This window comes from Carcharhinus amblyrhynchos, chromosome 6 (genome assembly GCF_965287045.1).
Source record: "Carcharhinus amblyrhynchos chromosome 6, sCarAmb.v2.hapA, whole genome shotgun sequence".
Classification (NCBI taxonomy): domain Eukaryota; kingdom Metazoa; phylum Chordata; class Chondrichthyes; order Carcharhiniformes; family Carcharhinidae; genus Carcharhinus; species Carcharhinus amblyrhynchos.
In genome coordinates this window covers 44,247,527-44,273,802 of record NC_137329.1, presented here as the reverse complement: position 1 = coordinate 44,273,802, position 26,276 = coordinate 44,247,527, and the positions used below count along the sequence as shown (strand labels likewise).

The window sequence follows — 26,276 nt, the reverse complement described above, 5'->3', positions numbered from 1 at the left end:
TCTACATATTGACCCAATAAATTTTCCTGTGTACGTTTTAAGAACTGTACTCTATCTAAGCCTGTAACGTGATGGCTATCCCAGTTAATGTTGGGAAAGTTGAAATCACCTAATATAATTACCCTCCTATTATTTAACACTCTGCTGTGAATAGCGCAGATATTTGCTCTTCAATTTCCTGCTGACTAGCTGTAATAAACACCTAGCCACATAGCTGTCCCTTTTTTATTCCTATGTCCTATCCACAAAGTTTCATTTGATGCCTCCTCCAAGATATCACCTCTCCTTACTGCAGTAACTGTCTCCTCAACTAATAATGCAATGCCTCTTCCTCTTTTACCCCCTCCTCTGACTTGCCTGATGATTCTATATCCCGGAATGTTGAGCTGCCATTCCTGCCTCATCTCTCAACTATATCTCTGTGTTGGCTATTAGATCATAATTACGTGTCAATCCTCACCCTTAACTCCTCCATTTTATCTTTAATACTCCCGACTTAAAGTAGCGGCCCTCCAGCTTTGTCTTACTCCCTTGAAACCTACTATTGCTGTGTTCTTTTTGATCTGATTGCTTTTCTATGTTATGCTGTGTCTCTATTCTGCTAACAGTCTGGGTCCCCTCCCCCTGCCAAACTAGTTTAAACTCTTTGCAACAGCACTATAAATCCACCAGCAAAGATGTTAGCCCTGCTCTGGTTCAGATGTAAACCATCCCGCTTGTACAGATCCCACCTTCCCCAAAAATGGTCCCAGTGGTCTTGGAATGTAAATCCCACCCTCCTGCACCAACTCTTAAGACACGCATTCGTCTGTGAGCTATTCTCCTATTTCTATACTCACTAGCTCGTGACACTTGGAGTAATGCAGAGATTACGACCCAAGAGGTTTTGCTCCTTAGTCTATTACCTAACTCCCTGATTTCTTGGGGCAAGATCTCATCTCTCTTTCTACCTACATCATTGGTACCAACATGTACCATGACCTCTGCCTTATCAATCTCCCCCTTCAAGATGCCCTGCAGCCATTCCGTGACATCCAGGGCCCTGGCACCAGGGAGGCAATGCTCCATCTTGGAGTCTCTTTCATGACCACAGAAGCACCTATCTGTGCCCCTGACTATGGAGTCCCCTGTGACTATTGCTCTTCTGCGCTTTAACCCTCCCTGCTAAACAACAGAGCCACTGCACTGGCTGTTGCTGTTACTTTATCCCGATTGGTCAGCCCTATCCAGGGATTGATAAAAGCAGTGTCCTATGTGCCTTCTTAACTACCCTATTCACCTGTTCTGCCATCTTCAGAGATTTGTGAATAAATACCTCATTTGTCTGATCCTCGGATCTTCCTAGCGTCCTGCCATTCAATAAATACTCCCTTGTCTTGTTACTCCTTCTGAAATGCACCACCTCAATCTTATCAGGGTTAAATACCATCTGCCATTGCTCTGCCCATCTGACCAACTCATCTGTATCTTTCTGTAACCTATAACCTTCTGCTTCACTATCAACCACCCTACCATTTTTTGGTGTCATCTGCAAACTTGCTTATCATTCCCCCATATTTACCACCTATATCATTTATGAATATAACAAGCAAAAGGTCCTGTACTGAACTTTGTGGTAGACCAGGGGATGCCTGTCTCCAATCTTCAAATAGCCTTCTACCATGGCCCTAACTCAGCTTTGGATCCATCTCACTAAGTTTCCCTGAAATCTATGTGCTTCAACCTTCTTGATCAGTCTCCCGTATAGGACCTTGTCAAAGTCTTTATCCATATAAACCACATCAACTGCACTTCACTCATCCATACATTTGATCACATTTTCAAAAAAAATTCTGTCAAATTTGTTAGGCATGACCTCCCTCTGACAAAGCATGCCAACTATCCCTCATCATGCCTTTCCAAGCGGAGATTAATTCTCTCCTTCAGAATTTTCTCCAATAGTTTCCCTACCACTGACATGAGGCTCACCGATCTGTAATTTTAGAATTCATCTCTAACGCCCTTCTTGAAAAGTGGAACCAGGAGAGGAAAGAAGAAAGAACATGCTAATTTTGCTCTACATGAAAATTTTGCATCATATTAGTTTACTATGGTCTGCTTTTGAGTTTATGTAGATGTGTCTTCCTTTGTTGTTTTTTATTTGATCTGTTGATGTTATGTATTGAATGTCCTTTGGCATTATTATGCCTCTGACTTACTGTAAAATAAGTTATTAACTGAGCTGTTCTTTTCTAATATATCTTCTAATTTAACCCTTAGCTGCGATGCAATGGAGTACTCTAAGGAGTTTGTGACATCTGTTATATTAGGGAAAGATCTGGTACCAAGGCAAGTTGAGAAAACTTAGTTAATTTTAACACGTTCAATCCACTGTATTACATTGGAACCTCATTTCTGTACTTTTTTATTACTGTTTACAATCTTGATTCTCTGCCAGAATTTTTTTGTTGCTCTTGAGGCTTAATTTACATGAATGAGCTTTATTCAATTGTTTTTTATTGATTTTTCAGTTTGTGTTGCAATACAAGTAGATCGATTTTCTGAATATGGAACACATGGCAGATTCTCTTAGCTCTGATATTTAGCTATCAGTATTATTTATCTAGTGTTGAGTCCTGGCTTTTGAAAGGAAATGGACAGTACTTGGGCAGTCTACAGATATTAATAATTGTATCATTTTTATAATGATGAAAAGTATATGGTGCTTGTTTGGGTCATTTAAGTAGAGCAGTCAGAAAAACAAATTGCATCAAGTCTGCCTGAGTTTATAGCGCTCTTGCTTATCTGCTGTGGCGAGGTTCTTTCTATTGTAATAAGTATTTGAGATGCCAGTTCAAAAGTAAACAAGGACAACATTTTTGTTTCTTTCTATGAGTTGTTGAATGTATACAACCAAAAATTTGTTCCAGTAATTACTATAGGATGTAAGAACTGCATTCATTTCAGAAGCTTTTTGAATCATTTGAAAATGATAGAGAAGGAGAACTTCAGATTGTTATTTGATATGATTTTGTTTAATGTTATTGTCCTGAAACACAGGCCCAGAGTATCCACTAGCTTTGCAATTGGGAAAATGTATTGGGATCTGCTGAAATGAAGTTACACCCAAATTTCTACTCAAACTAATTTATACAAGGCTAAGCGCAAAAGCTCCCTTGCATCAGTACAAGTAAGCTGCATAATAGGTCATCATCTGCTTATAACTGGAACTGGCCAATAGAACCGCAAGATTACTGAATGGAATTAATTTACACTGAAAATGTGTTCAAATAATTGCTGAAGATGAAAAATCTGGCCAATTGCTGATTTCAATGGATTAGTTACAGGTCAAGCATACCAAGACCAAATTAACTGGTTAAATTTCAACTTATTTAAATTAAATCCAAAAGGTGTAAAATCATTGTAGTGTTAATATGAGAAACAGACCCAAGTTAGGATTTAATTGACTGCTAGTCACTGCAGGTGAAGGTCATTAACAATGGATTAATGTGACCACAGCTTATTGACCTGGGGACATTGTGATGAAGACACCCATGTGGGTGCACAGATGGCAGAAACATTTCATGCTGGCCTGGGTGCAAAGCCAATTTTGTGCGAATTAAATTTTGCTTTGCGTGAATTAAATTTTGAACCAGCATAATATAAATGGATATGGGCATAACTCATTCTGATTTTTGCACAGTTGCATTAGCCTAGGTATGAGTATCTGGGCGGAAACTCATATTGGCCATATTGTTTTAGTTACTTCTTCTCATCTCTTTTTTCTTTTCTCCTCCCCCCACCCCATGCACACGTGCGCACACTCACACACACACCATTGCAATATCTGATCCTCCGTCATAAAGGCTACTTTTTGACATCTTTCCATGTCTCTTTAATGGGATTATGCATTACTTGGTAACTAAACTATGTATCCGGAATCACAGAATTCCTACAGTGCAGAAGAGGCCATCTGGCCCATCGAGTCTCCACTTACTGAGCATCTCATCCAGGCCCTAACCCCATACATTTCTCATGGCTAATCCATCTAATCTACACAAATTGGGACAATAAGGGGCAATTTGACATTGCTAATCCATCTAACATACACATCTTTGGACTGTGAGAGAAAACCTACAAAGACACAGAGAGAATGTGCAAACTCCACAAAGACAGTTACTTAAGGCCAGAATTGAACCTAGAGCCTTGCAGCTGGGAGGCAGCAGTGCTAACCATTGTGCCACCATGCCATCCATGTGGGTATTCATCAGCACCAGAGAAAAGATCACTTCGGTACAAAATTCAAACTAACAAAGTTATCTAATTTACTGGTCATTCAGATTACCATATTCACAACCTTAATCATATTAAATTTTATTCTTTCACTATTCAACCTCTTGAGCCTATTCTGCCATTTGGTTGCATCATGGCTAATCTGTACCTTCACTGTACCTGTTGGAGGTTTTCAGAGACTATGTATTAAGCTGGCTTCCATGTGAGGAATTCCCTTTTTTAATTACGGCTCAGCTAACACAAAGACTTACAGAGATCAGTACTCTGGTAAAAGGTATTCTTTATTTTCCGAGCTTGGTCAATGTACGAGGGAAAGAGATTTACAGCAGTTCCAAATCTACTCTGAAATTATATAATTCTCACTACAATCATGATGCAATTTTCGAAAGCTACTTGCCCACCCCAATTGGGTATGAGCCAATCATAGATTATATTCCTTGGTCAATATCATTTGCTCCTGGACAGCATGGGACTTCATGATCTGCCTGTGGGCTTTAAGGGTCTTCACTCATAGTCTCCTGATGCTTACCAGACCCTTCTTACCTATGTCCTTGATTCAGTGAGTATCCTATTCATTAGGACTGTCTGGAGACACTGGGAAGAGTAGAGTCATAGAGGTTTACAGCATGGAAACAGGCCTTTCAGCCCAACTTGTCCATGCTGCTCCTTTTTTTCAAAACACCTAAACTAATCCAGTTGTCCACATTTGGCCCATATCTGTCTATACTCATCGTACCCATGTAACTAAATGCTGGCAGCTTGGTCTGGACACTCACCATTCTCCGTGTGAAAAAATTGCCCCTAGGGACACTCCTGTATCTCTCTCCTTCCACCTTAAACCTACGCTGTCTAGTTTTAGACTCCCTGACGCCCTGACGTTTGGGAAAATATATTGATTATGTATCTTGTCTGTGTCCCTCATTATTTTATAGACCTCTATGAGGTCACCCCTCAGCCTCCTACTCTCCAGTGGAAAAAGTTGCAGTCTATCCAGCCTCTCATAACTCAAATCCATCAAGTTCTGGTAGCATCCTAGTAAATCTTTTCTGCACTCTTTCTAGTCTAATAATATCCTTTCTATAACAGGATGATCAGAGTTGCACACAGTATTTCAAGTGTGGCCTTACCAATGTCTTGTACAACTTCAACAAGACATCCTAACGCCTGTATTCAGTGTTCTGACTGATGAAATCAAGTATACCAAATGCCTTCTTCACCACTCTGTCCACCTGTGACTCCACTTTCAAGGAGCTACGAACATGTACCCCTAGATCTCTTTGCTCTGTAACTCTCCCCAGCGCCCTACCATTAACTGAGGAAGTCCTGCCCTGGTTCAATCTACCAAAATGCATTACCTCGCATTCATCTAAATTAAACTCCATCTACCATTTGTCAGCCCACTGACCCAATTGATCAAGATCCCATTGCAATTGGAGGTAAACTTTCTTCACTGTCCACTATGCCACCAATCTTGGTGTCATCTGCAAACTTACTAACCATGCCCCCTATATTATAATTCAAATCATTAATATAAATGACAAATAACAATGGGCCCAGCATTAATCCCTGAGGGACACCGCTGGTCACAGGTCTACAGTTTGAAAAACAACTCTCTACAACCACCCTTTGTATCCATTTAGGCACCTCACCCTGGATCCTGTGAGATTTAATTTTATGGAAAAACCTACCATGGGGTGCCTTGTCAAAGGCTTTGCTGAAGTCCATATAGACAACATCAACTGCAATGCCATCATCTACCTTCTTGGTTACCCCTTCAAAAACCCAATTTGTTGTTTCGCCCCTTTGCTCAGTGGCTGCATTGTTCTAGGGAATGTGGTTCTTTTTTCTTAACTACATCCCATTGGGCCTCACAAGCCTTATGTTATCAACTGGGCACACGTTACAAAATACATTTTAAAAACTATATGTCTAAATTTTCTCATAGTGGCTATATGTGTCTCTATGCAACCAGTATATTTCAGGCACTTTGTAACTTTTCTGTACGTTATCCACACTGATTTTATCTACTCTGATATGCTAGTCTTTAGTTCCAAGCCATTCTGAATTCTCCACTTACTGTACCATTCCACGTTGGTTCTGTGTCCCTTGATGAACTTGCCTAACTGTTATAAACATTGGTTATAAGTTGGTTCTGTTTTAAACAGTCTGTCCAGAGACACACCCCTGTTACCTGGTTGCCATGGGGGCAGGCATCCAGGTTAAAACATATTGATGCAAATTTTAACACCTAAATACAGAGAAGTCAGCTACTGACTACTTTCAAACTCAGACTCTCAGAAGCAATTCAACTAAATAATTGGGGGAAGACAATAGGTGCTGCAATGCGAGGAAGAAGAAAAGGACTATTTTTGCTTAACCACCAAACAGAAAGCTAGTGAGGACAGAACCTATGTTCGAGGAAATGGGATTATGAAGAGTTAAAGATCCTGGCATCAGCAGAGGTGATGTGGATATGCCGGCGTTGGACTGGGGTAAACACAGTAAAAAATCTGACAACACCAGGTTTAAGTCCAACCGATTTATTTTATCAGCAGAGGTATCATGGAACAGGAAGTCCATTTGATTATGCTCAAAGGGTTGAGTGAAGGGGGCTTTGTCTAAAAGGAAAATTCACTCTGTTGGAGTTGGGAGAACTTTGGATTTTAACCACAAGACTACAATTCTGTGGAGAATGCAGTGTAGCATTTAAATATGGCATGCTATTTAGTTCTGTTGAAAAGCTAACTGGGAGTCCTATTTATGTAGGTTAATGTCAATTGTTTACTAACGTTTGCTGCAGCTAAGAATTTAAAACAGAAAATCTTGATCTTTTGAACCAGTCAAAGGGAAATTCATATCCCTTTATAGAAGTTATCGGCTTTTACGGGAATCATAACAACAAGGATTACCAATCTCAGTTTTGAAATTTGCAATTGACCTAGTTTCAAGGAAGAGAGTTACAGACTTTCACTATGCTTTTATGTGAGGGAGTATTTTTTGATATCACCCCTGAATAATCTGGCTCTAATTTTAAGTCTATGCCCCCTCGTTCTAAACTCTGGCATCAGAAGACATAGTTGCTTTCTATCTGTCTCATCAAATATTTTAATTATCTTAAATTAATATCATTAGTACTTTCTTGATATTCAAGAAATACAAGACTAATCTATTCAACAAAAGCAGAATATTCTGGAAAATGTCTCAGTTCTGATGAAAGTTTGTCACCCACACTCAAAATGTTCTTCCTCCATAGGTGCTATCAGACCATCTGAGGTTCTTCATTATTTTCTGTTTTGTTTCAGATTCCAGCACCTGTAATAATTTGCTTTTAACTAACCTATTTAAGTTTATCATTTGATTGTTTTAACCCGCAGTCAGGTTTTGCACTTGATAAAAGCACCCACCCTGTGTGGTATTAAATATGGATTCTGATGGCTATAATTGTAATCCAGCATTATAGTGTGATGGCCTCATCGTCATGGACCTTGCTGTAATAAGAAGTTGAAATGTTCATGGCTATGAACTAATTGATGGGGAGTTCACTGCAGAAAATCACACAAATGTCAAGTAATCAGAATTTATTGTAGAATCCCTACAGTACAAGAGGCCATTCAGTCCATCGAGTCTACCGATTACAATTCCACCCAGATCCTATTTACTTTAAAAAAAAACTTAAAAATAGATTGAAAATTAGGAGTCAAGATTGTTATTCTGCACTGTAACGCTTTTACTAAGCTTTCTATAAACCACAGTTGTTTGTGCAGCCTCCATTCTCTGGTCACGTTAGGCAAAGGTAAAGTAGGTTGGTTGTCATTTCATTTGTATGCAGCTGGTTGATATCAAGATTAGACACGTGATCTTTGTACTGATACCTTTCTTGTATTTAGCACTACCCATTGGCAGTGGAACATGTTCCTAACAACATTACTATTCTTATGTTCCGACAGACTTGGCCTGTCTCAGTTAGAAGTCTTTCGTAGACACCTACTCGATGTTCTGCAGAAGAGCAATAAACCTAAGGTATCCTTCCCATTCTTATAGCTTGTACTTGGCACTTCCTTTTCAGAGTGTATTTCCTCCTAAAGTTTATTTTTCCCAATGAAGCATATGAATACACTTTTGAAGCACACACCAATGACCAGGATATACTACTTTTGTTCATTTTGGTCGATATTTAGAAAATTTGATCCTTAGTATTACTATCTAGCTCAATTCATTGCAGAAACATCAACATATGCGTGTGTTTTTATATATATATATGTATATAAGTAAATTCTTGGCTAAATAATTTCTCAGTAATGCAGTTAATTATGTTTAAACACAGTTGTATTATACTGCAGTGTGAACGACTTCATGCTGCAACAACATGGAGTGTGTTTGGCTGGAGAGGGATGAGAAAGCAATTAAGACTGGAAGAGTGGAGACCATGTGCAGGAAAGTAGGGCTGCAAGAGGTTGTGAGTGACTGGGCAAAGGAAAAATTTAGAGTTGAGATCAAGGATTTTGTATTCCGTACTTTAGAGGAGGTGGAGCTCAGAGGCGTTAATTAGAAAGGAGGTAATAAAAGAGTGGAACTTAATGTGGACTAGGATATGGACAGCGAGGCTTTAGTTATGTGGTAGAGTTCAAAAGCCTAGTGAAGTTAGTGTAGAGAGATCATGGTTTCAGGTATGGTGGGAAAAAGTTTGATGCCGAGATAACTGGAAAGTCCAGGTAACTGGAGAGGAAGAAGGATCTGACCTTGAAGAAAATGTGGCCATGTTGACACCAAAAAGAGTGAAATATTGACAATGTTGCAGAAGTGATCTTTAAAGAGAGTTGTTGGCTTGTGTTGAACACAACGAGCTGCAGGATGTGAACAAGGAATCATCGAACCATTTCTTGGTTATGCGAAATACCATGTGAGCTTGACCAATTCAGAACAGAAACTTGACTGATATAGTTCCAACAGAATGTGGCAAGAGGCAGTAATGACAACAAACAGAGGAAAGCTAGGTTTAAATGTAGGCACTGGTTAGAAAAGATGGACCTTTTTGAGTGACGACAGAACAGAGCTGAAGGAAAGGGAGCTACTTTTAGTGTTAGGAACATTGCCAGAAGCTGTGTTAGTTATATGGTTAGGAGAGGGTTATGAATACAGCATTCTGGCCTCAAGAAAGTGATTAACTTGATCAAGGAAAGGTGGAGCTAATTGAGATACTTCAGAGAGATTTGATTTCAGCAAAGATGAAAGGCATGATTGAATGGATATTTGTAATCTTTGAGACAAAAAAGTCCATTGGGCAATTTTCCCAAAAAAGAAATCAAGTGCCCAATGGTCGAGAAAACAGGAGATTTGTGGGTGTACTTAGTCTGCTGAATTTCCAGCACTCTGTGCAGCAACACAGAGTCCATCGGGGGATTCATGCCAGTAGGGAGGGGACAGGGCCTAATCCTGCCTGAGTGGCCAGCATCAGTGTGCTGAGCGTAAAGCTCCCCCCACCCCCCGGCTCCTGATCACTAACCTCCCGATGGCTGCCCCCCACTAGCCCCCCCCCCCCCCCCCCCCCCCCGCCCCACTCCCCAATCGCAGGCCTCCAATGGCTTCACCATGAGATGTTAACCTGCCCTTTTACCCTCCTCCCTTCCCATCATCCAAGGCCTCAAATGAAGCAGTTAAAGCAGCAATTTACTTACAATTCTTTCAATTTAGTATTCTCCCCAAAAGTGCAGCAGACCTGCTGAGTATTTCCATCATTTTCTGTTTTTATTTCAGATTTCTAGTGTCCACGATATTTTGCTTTTGTGTATAAAGATTTCCTGATGAGATAATCATTGTGTTTAAAATTTAATATATCACCCCTGGTAAAGCTTCGTATAGGCATTTGACTCCACTCTGTGACTTTGCAATGTTTGTTGCTTCAGCACATATTTCACAATGTTCCCTTTCTAATAATTAGAATGTTATTAGCTCTTTCCAGAATTCACAGATTCAGTCTTTTGTCAGCATAATGTAGTTTGTGCCATCACACTCTGTTTGTTCTGACCTCTGACATTTGACACAAATGACAGCACTCAACCCCCTCTCTTTTATAGTCCATCTCTGAATGTAGCATTTGTTTGGTTCCATTCACAACAGTCCCAATGCAACCAACAGAATTCCTATAATATTAACAACATAGGAAATAGAAGCAGGAATGGACCTCCAGCCTGCTGTATTATTCAGTATAATTATGGCTGATTTATTTTATGCCTCAACTCCAATTTCCTGTCAACTTCCCATATCCTTTGATTCCGCTAAAGACCAAAAATCTGCCATTCTTTTTCATTTGTAGAATGCGTTGTCACTGGTTGGTTCTTCATTTATTGCCCATCCCTAATTGCCCTTCAGCTGAATGGTTTGCTAAGCCATTTTAGCAGGCATTTAAGAATCAACCACATTCATGTTCATCTGGAATCACATGTAGACCAGACCAGGTAAAGATGGCACATTTCCTTCACTAAAGGCCATTAGCGAACCAGATGGGTTTTTACGACAATTGACAATGATTTCTTGATCACCATTACTATTTTAATCTCTGATTCTTTTAAATTAAAATTTCACCATCTGTCGTGGTGAGATTTAAACCTTGGTCCCCAGAGTGTTTGCCTGGATCTCTGGATTAATAGTCTAGTGACAATACCACCACCACATTGTTTCTGCTCAACTGCCCTTCCTTCAGTCAATCTCAGCTTTAACGCAATGGATTATCCATAGGCCTCTGGTAGACAAATCCTATGTTTACAATCCTTAGAGTAAAGAAATTGCTCCTCATTCCAGTCCTAAATGGTCAACCCTGTATCTTGAGATTGTGCCCCATGTTCTGGACTCGCCAACCAGCAGAAACAGTCTGTCGGTGTCTACCCCCTTTGGAATCTAGTATTTTTTTAATGAGATCATGTTATTATTTTAACCCGAGAAAGTATAGACCTAATTTACTCAGTCGTTCCTTAGAACAGGAACAAATCTAGTGAACCTTCACTGTACCATCTCCATTAAAAGTCCAACACCAGCATCTCCACTCCATTGAAAATATAACTTCTGATTTGCACACAGAAACTTCATGGAATATTCCATGCAGGGGCATAGTGCTGTCAGAGCATCACGCCAGCACCTTCGATTTCAAGCAAAATTGTAAACATGATGTGGCCCGGCAAACCTGGATAGACAGGAGGGGCGGAGAGAGAGGGGGAGTACGGCAAGGGGTGGGGAGGGAAAGAGAGTGCAGTGAAGGGGCGGAGGGAGAGAGGGCACGTTGAGGGGGCAGGGGAATGTGGGAAGTGAATGCTCGGTTGAGATGGTCTGCTTGTATTCTCTGCTGGCAGCATTTGCTGGAATTTACTGCACAGAAACAGACCATTTGGCCCATCTCATCTATGTTGGAGTTTCCATTCCACACAAATCTCCTTACACCATTCTCGATCATACTATCAGGATAACCTTCAGCTTCTTTCTTCTTCATGTGTTTAGCAACGTCCTTTGATATATCTATACTAGAATCATAGAATGGTTACAGCATAGAAGGAGGCTATTCATCACATGGTGTTTGTGTGAATTCTCTGCAACACCAACTCAGTACATCCCACTCCTCCAACTTTCACTGTAGCCCAGTAAAATCTTTTCTGTTCAGATTATTATCCATTCCTTTTTAAAAACCTCAGTTGAATCTGTCTCCATCATACACGGAAGCAGTGCATTCCTGATCAAAACCCACTGTTGAATAAAGGTGTTTTTCCTCATATTGCCTCTGGTTTTTGTTAATCACGTTCAGGTTCTCGTTCTTCTGCTGAAGGGAACAATTTCTCACCATTTGTGCTCTCTGGGGCCCCTCATGATTTTGGACTGTCAACCTTCTCTTCCCCAAGAATAGTCCTCGCATCGCCAATCTATCCACATAATTATAGTTGCTTATCCTCGGAATCAATCTTGTAAATCTTTTCTGCACTCCTTCTAAAAGCCTTAACCTCCTCCCCACTGAGGCTCCACCAGTATTTTATGAAGGTTCATATCTTGCATGCTTATGTACTCTGTACCTCTAAGTATAAAATGCAGGATACAGTATAATTTATTAACTATTTTCTCAACCTGTCCTGCTATCTTCAATAACTTTTGCACCTGTACACCTAATTCTGCTCCAGCATTTCCTTTAGAATTGTACCCTTTTTTATGTTACCTCTCCTCATTTCTCTGACCAAAATGTATTACTTCTACTGCCCTGCATTAACTTTCACCTGCTAAGTGTCTGGCCATTCCATCAGTCTGTATATAATCTTCTAAAGTCTATTATAACCCTTCTCACAGTTCACAATACTTCTAAACCTAGCATCATCAAATTTTGAAATTGTACCCTGTAGACCCAGATCTAGGTTCTTAATATCAAGAAAAGAAGCAATCCCTCCATATCACATTCCCCAGTTATAAGTAAGTAAAGTTTACTGTAATTCTTGTTCTTAGGAGGATTGAATTAAATAATTCTACTGTTGCATAATGAAATTTTAGCTATGCTAAAGACTAATGTTTCCAAGTATTACATGGTTTGAAATAAAATGCCTACTGGCACTAATATTTTTAACTTTGAAGACATTGTTTTATTGATGTTTGGGGATTAAACTGATTAATACAAAGAAAAATAATGTAATAGTAGATTTAGAAATGATATGGCCAACACATTTTTTTAGTGCTCCTGCACCTGAAACTTTCCCACTATGTCACTGATTGCAGGTATGATCTCACCAAAACCTGATGCAATTGTAATAAGACTTTCTTATTCTTGTACTTCAATTCACTATATACAAGTTCCCCTCCAAGCCATACATACCATCATGACTTGTAACTGTATTCCCCTTCCCTCATTGTTACAGGGTCAAAACCCTGAAACTCCTTCCTAACAGCACTATGGGTGTACCTCGATCACATATCCCTCCATTTTCATCCTAAGCATGTATTTGTCCAGACGCCCCTTAAAAGTCAGTATTGTATCTTTCACTATGTCCCCTGGCAGTGAGTTCCAAGCACCCACCACCCTCTGTGTAAAAAATTGCCATGTATATCTCCTTTAAATCTTGCCCCTTGCACCTTAAATCTATGCCCCAGTAATTGACTCTTGCACCGGGGAAAAAGTTTCCGACTATCCGTTCTGTCCATGCTCCTCATAATCTTGTAGACTTCTATCAGGTCGCCCCTCAACCTCCATCGTTCCATTGAGAACAAACCAAATTTCTCCAACCTCTCCTCATAGCTAATGCTATCTATACCTGACAACATCTTGGTAAATCTTTTCTGTACCCTCTCCAAAGCCTCCACATCTTCAGGTAGTGTAGCAACCAGAATTGAACACTATATTCCAAGTGCGGTCTAACTTAGGTGCTATGAAGCTGCAATATGACTTTCCAATTTTTAAACTCAGTGCCCCGGCCGATGAAAGCAAGCATGCCGTACGCCTTCTTGAGCACCTTCTCCACCAGCATTACCACTTTCAGTGACCTGTATACCCAGATCCCTCTGATTATCAATACTCTTAAGAATTCTGCCATTTACTATATATTTCCTATCTGTATCAGTCCTTCCAAAATGCATTATTTTTAATTTTTTTAAATCTCTCCCTGTAGTGGAGGATTATCATGGGCGGTACTAAATGTATTCCTAAATCTGAACTGCCGGACGATGAAGAAGTGACTAACGTTCAGAGTAACAGGCAGTGGACCTATCCCAGTGATCTTACTATTGCTCTTTCTGCTAGCGTCCCACTCTACCCACCAGGCCGGATTATTCATGTGATACACAACCATCCTGAGGAAAAGTGGTAGGTATCTATAAAGTTGATTATTGCAGTTCATAATGTTTCTTGTCAACCTATAAGCCCAATTTTTCCCCAGCTTATTTTCCTGTGAATCACTAGGCTATGTATCAACTGAAACAAGAAAGCTATTGTGAATGTCCAGTGAATAATTCACTCTGAATTTTCCTTCCTGCATTTCATGGGGAAACCCGTGGTCCATTTGTTGAGTCAACTTTTCACCCTCGTATGTGGATGAAGAAAATAGAAAGTTGTGCACTCAAGTTCGCAGATGACATCAAGTTAGCAGTGGTGGAACACAGTAAGTAGTGCAGACGGCAGAAGTTGCAAAGGGACATAGATGAAGTGAGTGGACAAAACCATGGCAAATTGGAGTTTAATGTGGGCAAATGTGAGGCTATCCAGTTTGGACCCATAAAAGATAAATCTGAGTATTTTCTAAATGGTGAAAAATTTGGGACTTCAGAGAAACAAAGGTTTGATTCAGTACAAGTAACGGAATCATTAAAAACCAGTAGACAGGTACAAAAAGCAATCAAGATAAGATAGTGCAATATTATTTCAAGAATGCAAATGAAGGAAGTTTCATTTATAGCAAGCTTTGGTAAAAACCCATCATATTTGAATTTGGTTTTGTATGCATGATGTCAAACTATATTCTAACCTTGGAGCACTTGCAATCCAGATTCACCCGAATAAAAGCAGGACATGAGGGTTAAATTATGAGAACAGGTTAACCAAATACTGCTTGTATTCCCTTGAGTATAAGAAATCGAGGGGTGATCTAATTGAGGTGTTTCACATAGTAAATGGATTTGCTGGGGTAGATGGGGAGAAGGAAATCGACATCAAGAGCAACAGGCTGTTCAGAAGTGAAATCAACAAACACTTTTTCACAAAAATTGTAGAAATGTAGAATTCTTCCTCAAAACACTATGGATACTGAAACAATTGGAGCCTTTGAGATTTATATATTTTTGTTACTGAGGATATTGAGGGATTTGGAGAAAAGTCAGGGAAATACTAATAAACACAGATTAGGCATAGTCTAATTGAAGAACCTAATGGGCTAACTGATTTACTCCTGTATCTTACATTTTTGACTCTGTGATGTGCTCCAGTCATGCAAGTGGTTCAAAGGTGCTTCAAGAGTTCTCCAGTTGCATGGGGATGATTCCCCCAGCCTCCTGCGATGCTTTTGTCATGCAGCAGGCTGGGAAACTCAAGCGGAGGCCATTTAGCAAGTTCCACACTGGGCGCCACAGCCTCCACGTGTCTCTGGCAGCCAGATTTCTAGCGCTGTCAGCTGCGTGTCGATTTCTGGAGCAGAGTTGTATAAATTATGTAAATTGTCATTTAAACCTATTCGAAATCTCATTCATGATCCAGGGACTGAAATATATGGGCGGGCCCGCTAGTGACCCCATTCCTCCAGCCCACTCTAGGCGTGGTTCACTCCAGCAAGGTTTATTATGGCTCCCCACTTGTGCGGAGCTGGCAGCCTGACCCTGCTGGAATGAAGGGTCAGGCGTTGGGGGGGTGAACAAAGAACAACACAGCACGGGAAACAGGCCCTTCGGCCCAACGAGCCCGCGCCGCCGTCCTACTATCTCAGTGACCTATTCATGATTTTAGTCTACGCCTAACGTGCGAGGATCAGGGAGGTCCAATTTAGGGACAATTTAGTACCCAATCAATCAGCCTAAAAGCACATCTTTGGGGGATGTGGGAGGAAACCGGAGCACCCGGAGGAAACCCACGCAACCACGGGGAGAACGTGCAAACTCCCACAGACACAGGCCCAAATCCATGTGTCCGCACAGCAACAGAGATAGTCTCTGAACTGTCATGTTGCCCTCGAGATGGTCCAGTTTAAGCACACTAACGACATGAAGCAATAGGCAACTCCCGAAGCAACATCCAAGAGCAGCCCACTACAACCTGCCGCCTGCATGCCCCTTGCTGGACTTAAATGCCTGTGGAGACAAAAAAATTTATTATTAAACAGGCAAAGACTAACATTCCTGAGGCAAAACGTATTCCCAAGCCTACAATGTTCAGTAAGGCCTACTATATCCCCCTATATGTAGCCCGCTCATATGGCTGTCTAAGTGACTCTTAAACAACCCTAGCGTGCCTGCTTCCACCACCTTACTCGGCAGTGCATTCCACACCCCCACTACCCTTTGCGTGAAAAACTGCCCTCTAATATTTGTCTTATACCTAGCCCCCCTCACCCTAAGCCCGTGACCCCTCGTTCTATCCATTTCTTGTAGCGGAAAAAGCTTACCACCATTTACTCTATCTATCCCCTTCATAATCTTATAAACCTCTATTAGATCCCCCCTCAGCCGACGTCTCTCAAGGGAAAACAGCCCAAGTTCATTCAATCTTTCCTCGTAAGACAGCCCTTCCATACCAGGCAACATCCTGGTAAATCTCCTCTGCACTCTCTCCAGGATCTCTACATCCTTCCGGTAGTATGGCGACCAGAACTGGACGCAGTACTCCAAGTGAGGCCTAACCAACGTTCTATACAACTGCAACATCAGACTCCTACTCTTATATTCTATACCTCTTCCTATGAAGGCTAACATACCATACGCTTTCCTCATCACATTCTGCACCTGTACCGACACCTTCAGGGACTTGTGCGCTTGCACCCCCAGGTCTCTCTGCGTATCTATACTCCGGATAGTTCTACCTTTTATCGTATAACTCCCCTCCACATTATTCCGGCCAAAGTGCATCACCTCGCATTTCTCCGGATTAAATTCCATTTGCCATCTATCTGCCCAATCTACCAGCCTGTCTATGTCCTGTTGCATTGCCAGGCACTGCTCCTCAGTACCCGCCAATCCAACCATCTTGGTGTCATCAGCAAATTTGCTGATCACACCACCTACCCCCTCTTCCAAGTCATTAATATATACCACAAATAGAAGAGGTCCAAGTACCAAGCCCTGCGGCACACCACTGGTGACAGGCCTCCAATTGGAAAAGGAGCCTTCCACTACTACTCGCTGTCTCCTCCTCCCAAGCCAGTTCTCCACCCATCTACATACCTGGCCTTGTATCCCATGAGCCTTCACCTTTTCTATCAGCCTACCATGAGGGACCTTGTCAAACGCCTTACTGAAATCCATATAGACAACATCAACGGCTTGTCCTTCGTCAACCGTTTTTGTCACCTCTTCAAAAAATTCCACTAGATTTGTAAGGCACGACCTCCCTGTAACGAAGCCATGCTGCGTATCCCTGATCAGATTGCAGCGCTCCAGATGTTCATACATCCTATCCTTGAGGGTGGGGTGGGGTTGCTCCCTTGGCATTGCCACCTTGGCAGTGCCAGCTGGACCCCTGGCACAGCCCAAAGGGCAAAATGCAAAAGCCCAGGGGGCACCTTGGCATTGTTGACTGGGCATGGGTAGTGCCAAGAGGATGAGACCTAATGGATGGAGGGCCTCTGGGGGGGTGTCCCACTGGCCTTCTGCAGAGGGACCATGAGCAGAAGGAGGGAGACCAGTGATCTGGGCTGGACATCGGTGTTGTGGGGGGGGGGGGGGGGGGCGGCATCAGGGCTGCTGGTTGGGGAAGAGAATTGACGCACTGTCACAGTAGGGAGGAGGGATTTGTTCCTCCGGTGGTTCCTCTCACAGAGTGACAGTGGACACCCTTGCTCCCCCCCCCCCACCCCAACCAGAGATCCATTCCCCCTCCCCACATCAGTGAGCGATCGGGCTTCCCCATCACCAACAGACAACAATCAGCCCTCCTCCTCCACCCACCCCTCCTCGAAGGATGATCTGTGTCAGAGAGCCGCTCTCTCTGCTTTTTTCTTTCCTGACCCGGGCGCGCTTTTTCAAATCTTTTTCGAAATGAGCATGCACAGTTCACAGCTCCGATCATTCTAGCAGCGCTAAGCCCTGCCCAGAGCGCGAATCGGACCAGAGCCAGCAAAAGGCATATGGGTGCATTGCAATGAGGATTCCGGGCTTGGATCTGTATTGTGCCCAGATCTGGCCCTTAGACTCCAAATGGTAAAATCGGGCCCTTAGAGTTTCTTTTTAGGAGAATCGCTGCCCCACCCCCCACCCCCCACCCCCCACCCCCAACCACATATCAAAACCTACAACAACTATGATTTGTTTTTTAGGGCATCTCATAAATCTGCCATCAGTTACACTTGCATTCATTGGCCTTGATTTTTTTTGTGTGTCGGCTCACTTACTGTGAGCTAGTAACATCATTAACTAAGGAAATAAGGCACCTGAAACTTGGGTGAACAAGTCACCAACTGTGCATATCCTGAACTAACCTGATTGAAAGATTGTGTGAAATTAACAGCGCAATGGCAGTAATTAAGTTAGAATGGAATGGATTTAGTAACAAATCAGGTGGGAAAGAAAAATCAAGAAGGAACAAAAAGATTGGAATAAGAGAAAAAGAAAAAGATACATTTCTAAAAACAGTTGAAACCTAAAAGAATGAGATCCCCCATTTATAATGGTTAACTTTCAGTGCTAGAGATGTTAAATGCACTAACTAATACTTAAGACTTTAAAAGACTGAAATTTCCAAGACATAATAACTTAGTGTTAGCAAATACAGCTACTTCACCACAATTAATAGATTTGAATGCTGAGCCCGACTGTGACGCAATGTGTTCACAAAACTAATAACAGAGCAGGGCAGCTTAGTCAGCATTTTATAAATGTTTGACCTTAACTGGAAAACTGGATGTTGCCTGAATTTACTCTTCCAATTGTATAAATAATGAAAAGTGCTCATTGCTTGATATTTTGACAACAAAACATGACTCGGTGTTACAGTGTCAAGTCCTGCAGCAGCATTATTTTTGGTGAGGTGCCAATAGATGATTGTTCGTTATACAGTTCACTGTAAAGTTTGATGGTGTACAGTAAACAAATCATAAGGAGGTGATTATATGATTTAAAGCTTGCAGGAGAAAAGACTGACTGAGGAAGGTGAACTCTCAGCATTAAAATTAGGAAAAGAATGAGTTCACCTCAGATGAGCTAGGATGTTTACACAATATAGTAGCCATGCTTTGCTGTTGTCCTCAGTGCAGCATGAGAGCAAATAAAAAGGTGAAACCAAAGTACAGAGCCATAGCTTTTTGTCACTCTGATATCAGAGCTTTGTTGCAGAATTTTTCCAACTTTGCTTCCTCCTCAGCTGAACAGGCAGGAATATGATTGCACAAGAGCCCGCAGCCCTCTGGTATCTCTCGTAAATGGTGGTTGTTAGCTTGAGCCAAGACAATGAAAATCAGCAGGCTATTTAATCCCCTGGGATAGCACTGGAGAGCTCCACACTATTTTCACTTTATGGGAGAACAGTGCTTCAGCAGGAGTTACCTGAGCTAAATTCCACCACCTTTGCTCAGAATTATTGAGATCGGTTGTAGCACCTCAAGTGCTACTCTGCCCAATGTTAAGTAACTTGGTATAGATCAGGGATCTATCCTGCACTCAACGCTGGAACACCTAGATAACAAGGACACCTATGTCAGACTTCTATTTACTGACTACAGCTCAGCCTTCAACACTATTATTCCCAGAAAACGTATCTCCAAACTCCGTGGCCTGGGCTTCAGCACCTCCCTCTGACTGGATACCGAACTTCCTCATGCACAGACCACAATCAGTAAGGATAGGCAACAACACCTCCTCCACAATCATCCTCAACACAGGTGCCCCACAAGGCTGTGTTGTCGGCCCCCTGCTACTTATACACCTATGGCTGTGTAGCCAAATTCCTCTCCAATTCGATTTTCAAGTTTGCTGACAACACCACCATAGTGGATTGGATCTCAAGCAATGACGAAACGGAGTACAGGAAAGAGATCGAGAATCTGATGAACTGGTGCGGCAACAATAATCTCTGCCTTAATGTCAATAAAATGAAGGAGATTGTCATCAGTTTCAGGAAGTGTAAAGGAGAACATGCCCCTCTCCACATCAATGGGGACGAAATAGAAAGGGTCGAGAACTTTATGTTTTTAGGTTTCCAGGTCACCAACAATTTGTCCTGGTCCCCCCATGCCAAAACTATAGTTAAGAAAGCCCACCAATGTCTCTACTTTCTCACAGGACTAAGGAAATTTGGCAATGACTCTCACCAACTTTTACAGATGCCCCATAGAAAGCATTCTTTCTGGTTGTATTGTGGCTTGGTATGGTTCCTGTTCTGCCCAAGTCCGCAAGGAACTACAAAAGGTCATGAATGTAGCCCAATCCATCACACAAACTAGCCTCCCATCCATTGACTCTGTCTACACTTCCTGCTGCCGCAGCAAAGCAGCCAGTATAATTAAGGGCCCCAAGCACCCCGGACATTCTCTCTTCCACCTTCTTCATTCAGGAAAATGATGCAAACATCCAAGGTCACGTACCAACCGACCCAAGAACAGCTTCTTTCCTGCTGCTGTCAGACTTTTGAATGGACTTACCTTGCATTAAGTTGATCGTTTTCTACCACTTAGTTATGACTGTAACACTACATTGTGCACTGTCTCGTTTCCTTCTCTATAAACGGTATGTTTTGTCCATGTAGTGCGCAAGAAACAATGCTTTTCACTGTAAATACATATGACAATAATAAATCAAATCAAATCAGAACTGGAATTGATGCATTACCATGCCAGAAAATGCTTTTGTCAACTGATCGAGTAGGGTGGCTTTACAGCTATTTTTATGTTTACTGTGGCAAATATACTCTTGAGTTTGATTGATTTGTGTATTAGTTACAAGTTATGCAAACTCTGCAAAATGTGGACCACGTTGCCTATATGTCCTTCTCAAATTTCCAATTTTTCATATTGACCAATGCACCAACATTGTTATGACTTGATTTTTTTTTAAGAAGAATGTGGAATTAGGAAACAGGATGCTTAAATGCATTCTGCTGTGATCTCCTTGGCTGACAAATAATTTTAATTTGTGTAGTTGCTGTGGACAGGAAGAGTCGACTTACTATGCTATTTGGAGTGACAACAAGACATTGGATGAGGTCATCATCTCTGCTGCCATGCTGAACGAGCACATGCCTCATGTTGTTATGGATGGTCTGCACAAGGTATTTGTCAAAGTGATTTTGCCCAGAACCGAACAAAATACAGAAATGTGCAAAGTTAGTGATCGGCGATAAACTGTTTTAGTATTTCGTCCTTTGATTTCTCAAACTTGAGTTCAAATTGAGGATAAATATGAAATGAAGCTCTTTTTCTTCATTAGGTATAATGGCTAAATGTGAAATGAGTTTAGAGAGTCTCATATTGGTTTGCAGTGGATTTAATCCACAACGTAAAAAAACTTCAAATTTGACTTAAAAATGTCACTTGCTGTTCCAAGTCCTCTAGGATAGCTGCTGTTTATAATGAAAAATGTCACAATTACTGTTGGGGATATTTTACAAAAACTGAAGTGATTGAGGGGTATAGGTAAACAAAAAGTGACTTCACTCTGCAGCTATAATGTGCTTTATTCAACTGATAGTTCTGCTGCTGACATTGCACAGTTGGAATTAATTCTCAAAACTAACATCCCTCACGGTGATGAATGCAACAAGTCATGGACTTTTGTCCTTAGAGGCCAGAACACCATTTCTGAATAATGTCCTAAGTCTTCAGAATCAATCTTAAAAAGCAGATGAAACCTTAGTTTGAAGTCTTATCCAAAAGACACTGGACCTTCAGTTAGTATATGTTGACAGCCTAGGTTTTGTGTTCCTATGCTGAAATGGGGTTGAACCTCGTTTTGACTCGGACAGATAACTAGTAATTGAATCAAACTAACGCCAAAATTGTTGTCTTTAAAGACTTTGAGAATACAAGTAGACTGAATCAAAATGTTAGACCATTATAACTTATTCAAGGTCAGGAATAGAAAAGATTAGATGGACACCTTGTTCTTTTCTGTAACTTTTCATTGTATTACATAAATCTTTGTCTTGTATCAGTCAGTCTTACAATGAACTCCTACTTGTGTGTTGAATGGAATCTGCAAACACTTTTACTTAAGCTAACAGTACAATTCCACATTGTGTCTTTCTCCACAGTAATTATCACTCTTTTGCTACCCTGGGGACAGGTGAATGCTCATGATTTCAGTTATGCTCCCAGTCACTGCATATTTCCAGACTGTGGAATTGCATATAAAAGTTAGCTCATTTGAAGGAATAACATTGTTTTTGAATGTGAAAAAAAGATAAAACAGCAAAGAATTTCAGAAATAAAAACAGTCAATTCTGCAAATGCTCAGCAGTTTAGGCAGCATCTGTGAGAGAAACAGAGTTAATGTTCCAGGTACATGACTTTTCATCATAACTGTTCTGATGAGAGGTCATTGACCTGAAACATTAACTCTGTCTTTTCACAAGTGTTGCCTGACCTGTTCAGTATTTCTAGCATTTTGTGTTATACTTTGAGTTCCAATATCTGCATTAGTGTACTTTTAAATTAATGAATTCCAAATCTGTGAACTTTTTAGAACTAAGCAACCTGTAATTACAGCACAAGAGATACGATCAATAGGAACTCTGCCTAAGGCAACAGCTAGACATGGGATAGATCATGAGTAGTCCTGAAATCATATTGTCCATTAATGCAATATATGTTCTTCATTTTTATCTAGTTAGATGTCAGTAATGTGTTGTTCTGAAAACAAACAAAACCTGTGGATATTTTATTCAGCAATTTTTAATTTGTATTTGTGGCAGAAAATTCTTTTTTCAATCTTCTATGGTAGAGTGAGTGGAGTAGCTGCAGATATAAATTGATGTAAATGAAATAAAGTACAGGGTTTTCTCTGGAGAGTTTCTTTCTAAAAAGCAGCTATAGAATGCAGTTGCTCAGGGAGCCATGTGACTGCTCCACCAAAGTAATTTTAAGAAAGGATACCAATCGGGGCTGTATAAACCACAGAGAAGGAAAGGAATCAATGTCTGAAATGCAGAGTGAGAAACCTTAAGTGTGTAAATCACTGCAGTGCAAGATTCCTCAGGAGACTCGCATCCAGTTTTCAAGAAAGTTATTGAAATGAATTAAAATACATCATGCGCAGCACAGTTGATGATAAATGGTCTCGACGATCATGTCCTGAAGTAATTCTCAGTACTTAACTTGTCACTGCCAAGAACAAAGCAAAATCAGCAAGGTTAAACTAAATCTTTTTTTAAAGCAGTTAAGCTCAGGTGTTTTAAAAAAATTAGCATTTTGAAATTTTATTTCATATTTAATGATTTGGTGATTCATCGCACTTCTGTTCAGTCTTGCCAGCTAGTTGTAGATTTGTTTGTGAACCAGTTACATTGGTGCATGTAATTTTGAGTATGTTAGAAAGGGAACCATGTAGTAGAATTTGGGGGTTAAAGGATTATAAATATCTAGCAATAGACAACTCAGCATACTGTTATTCAAAATTTCAATCCTGGTTGGATTCAACATCTCCAAAACTTAGTTATTTGGTTGACTGGTGATATGCAGTAAGATCAATTCTGTTGCCAGCAGTGTTGGGTAAAATTTTATTAAGTGTCATAATTTCTACAGTGTTAGCTCCTGTATTTTACAAGGGTTCATTTTGGATGCATTAGCTTTCCTATTTGGCAAGGGTGTCCTCCCTTTTTTATTTCATTCCATGTTCCAAACTTTTCATTTTGCTGACCTCAGTGAAGGAAAAGTACAATTAGAGTAAGTTTCAGCTTTCTAAGCCTGTGACGTCCAGTAGTTGCTATTTTAAATGGAAATGCACATCCATCACTCTCTGGAGTGACATTACCAATTTGAGACATTTTTTTCTCTCAGTGCAGAATGGCCAAAAAGATGAGAGCTAATAAACATTCAGATCTTTGATTGACGGTATCAATTCCCCTCTATGTGCATGAGTGTGAAAGTGAATGTTAGAAGAAAAGAACTTTATTTTTCTACAGAGCTTCAACTATGTGGTCATGTCATAGAAATCAAATGAAAAGCGATAATGTTTGAAATGTTCAGGCTTCCCATATTGATTTGAGTAATTCATTAAGTGAAAAACTGAGGCACAATCTGTTTCAGAAACACTTGCAACAAGATGATTAGATATAACACTGAACTGTGTTGGGTGTAGAGTGCTCTCACAGCATTACTCATGAACCAGCTGAATTTCATGGCAATTGAATTTAAAATCCTCATTGTGTTTAAGATGTTATTTGAAAATTTCCTGTATAGGATAGGGGAGGTATACAGCAACTTAAACAGCTTTCCACCCTGAGGTTACACCAAATCACAGAACAGTTAAACTAGTTTATCCCAGTAAACTCTGCATGGAACTTACTTGATTGAACAGTAACTTCTGGCATGACTACTGCACAACTAGCATGATTTGTTGGGGCTGAATAATCTGTTTTTGTGCTTAAAATATAATGACAGGAAATTCAGGACCAGTGTGTCACAAGAACACGCACCACTTTGATCCTTTCAAGTTCTCATATCAGCTTTCTTTGTTACCTCACTGAATAAAATTACTAATTTATTGCTAATTTTGTGCTATGGCTCATGATGTTCAAAATGGGTTGAGCTTGCTTAACAGGCAGATTGGGCTTTCATCCCAATAAAATTCAAACCAAAGTGGCTTTGAATCAAGATCCTTAAGATAACCCACTCTACTGCCCAGCTAGTCCCCAATTTGTCTTCATTCCTAAGTGACTTCACCTATTTTTAAGAGATGATCTAGAAAGGATGAATTAAGCCAGTGTGACCTGATTTACTTAGCTTGTATTAAATAATGTATTTTCCTTCCCAACCAGGTCTTAGAAAATTACAACAAGGGGAAGACAGCTTTACTGGGAGCAGCAAAGGTAATGGTCAGCCCAACCGAGGTGGATTTGAATCCTGACATGGTTGTTCAACAGCAACCTCAACCAATAAAACAAGGAGACCAAAGGAGGAACACCAGTCTAAAGTAAGAATACACCACAGTAAATGTAGTGGTCAGTACAAAGCAGAAAGTCCAAAACTGGAGAGGGGGTAAAGTATGGGTATGGCTCAAGTTCTCTATTCAGAGAACCTGAATAACAAATCTGTGCCCATATTATTAGACAAAAAGTCAGAGGAACAAATATTCCTATCTTTAAAAACATCATGCATTTTCTGTTGTCATCCAAAAGTTTCTGCTCAACGACTAAAAGGTGCCATATGTAAGTGAAAGCTCTCAGAACCTAACTGAAATTTACAGGAAGGCAGAGAAAGTATGAGATTCATGTTATACATGGAATATATTTTAAAAACAATGGCTTGTTGACAGGCATTCTTAATGTACACCCATTCTTTACTTAAGACTCTTCTTCAGTCTCCCAAATCATTCGCTCTTCAGTGTCCTTAATTGCCTGGAAAGGTGGGGTTAGTCAAAGATAGGCATTTCTTTGCAAGTAGATGGCTGTCAATTCTGATACAGTGCCACACAGACGTAAACCTAGGTTTGAAGGTGTAGCCACTAATATTAAGCACGGGTTTTTCTTGGATTGCAAATTGTAGCTTTGATTGGTGGTTCTGGTGGAGCACTGAACAAAGTTGAGATGGTAGATCAGACAAATCAAGAGAAGGAACAGAACACAACTTTGATTAGACTTTATTTAGAAGACCTTGTCCAGTTTTCATGTTCACCTGTACGAGACAAGCTAGGTGAACTTTGCCTGACAGATGTTTTTGTATGTTCACAACTTTCTAAACAAACCAAGAATGGCTTGCATACTTGATTAATTTGAGCCAATTGACATTCAATATGTTTTATTACGGAGGGGTGTGGGACACTTTCCTTCATAATTTTCTCATCTATTGGCTAACCACAACAATATGTATTTTTAAAAAGTGTATTTAAACCCTTTTGAATGCTGGGACTCGAACAAGCTTTATTGTAAGTTAAAAACATTCATTTCCATAACTCTTGAAATGTAAAAATCCATTTCCCAAACGCACTGGCACATACACGCAAGATTATTTTCTAGAGATGTAATATGCACTTAGATTGTTATACAGCTAAAACATGTTACTTTACATAATCCTTAAGATGGTGGTTAAAAACATTGCAGGCCTGAAGGATTCCTTGAAGACAAATGGAGATTCAAAGTTTCTGCCTTTTCAATCAAAATTGTGGTGAACCTCAGCACTCAGCAAAGTCCTTTCTACTTTAAG

The 26,276-nt window shown here is 40.6% G+C and overlaps 1 protein-coding gene across 8 annotated transcripts in view; it reads left to right on the top strand.

Moving 5' to 3' along the window:
• dagla (diacylglycerol lipase, alpha) overlaps positions 1 to 26,276 on the top strand; it is a 379,214-nt gene that overhangs the window by 311,611 nt on the left and 41,327 nt on the right. For all 8 annotated transcript variants that reach the window (XM_080190329.1, XM_080190325.1, XM_080190324.1 and 5 more), the window contains 5 exons: positions 2,260 to 2,328; positions 8,220 to 8,292; positions 13,899 to 14,092; positions 21,058 to 21,187; positions 24,893 to 25,047. In XM_080190329.1, the coding sequence (XP_080046455.1) occupies positions 2,260 to 2,328; positions 8,220 to 8,292; positions 13,899 to 14,092; positions 21,058 to 21,187; positions 24,893 to 25,047 (621 nt within the window). The remainder of the gene's footprint in view (positions 1 to 2,259; positions 2,329 to 8,219; positions 8,293 to 13,898; positions 14,093 to 21,057; positions 21,188 to 24,892; positions 25,048 to 26,276) is intronic.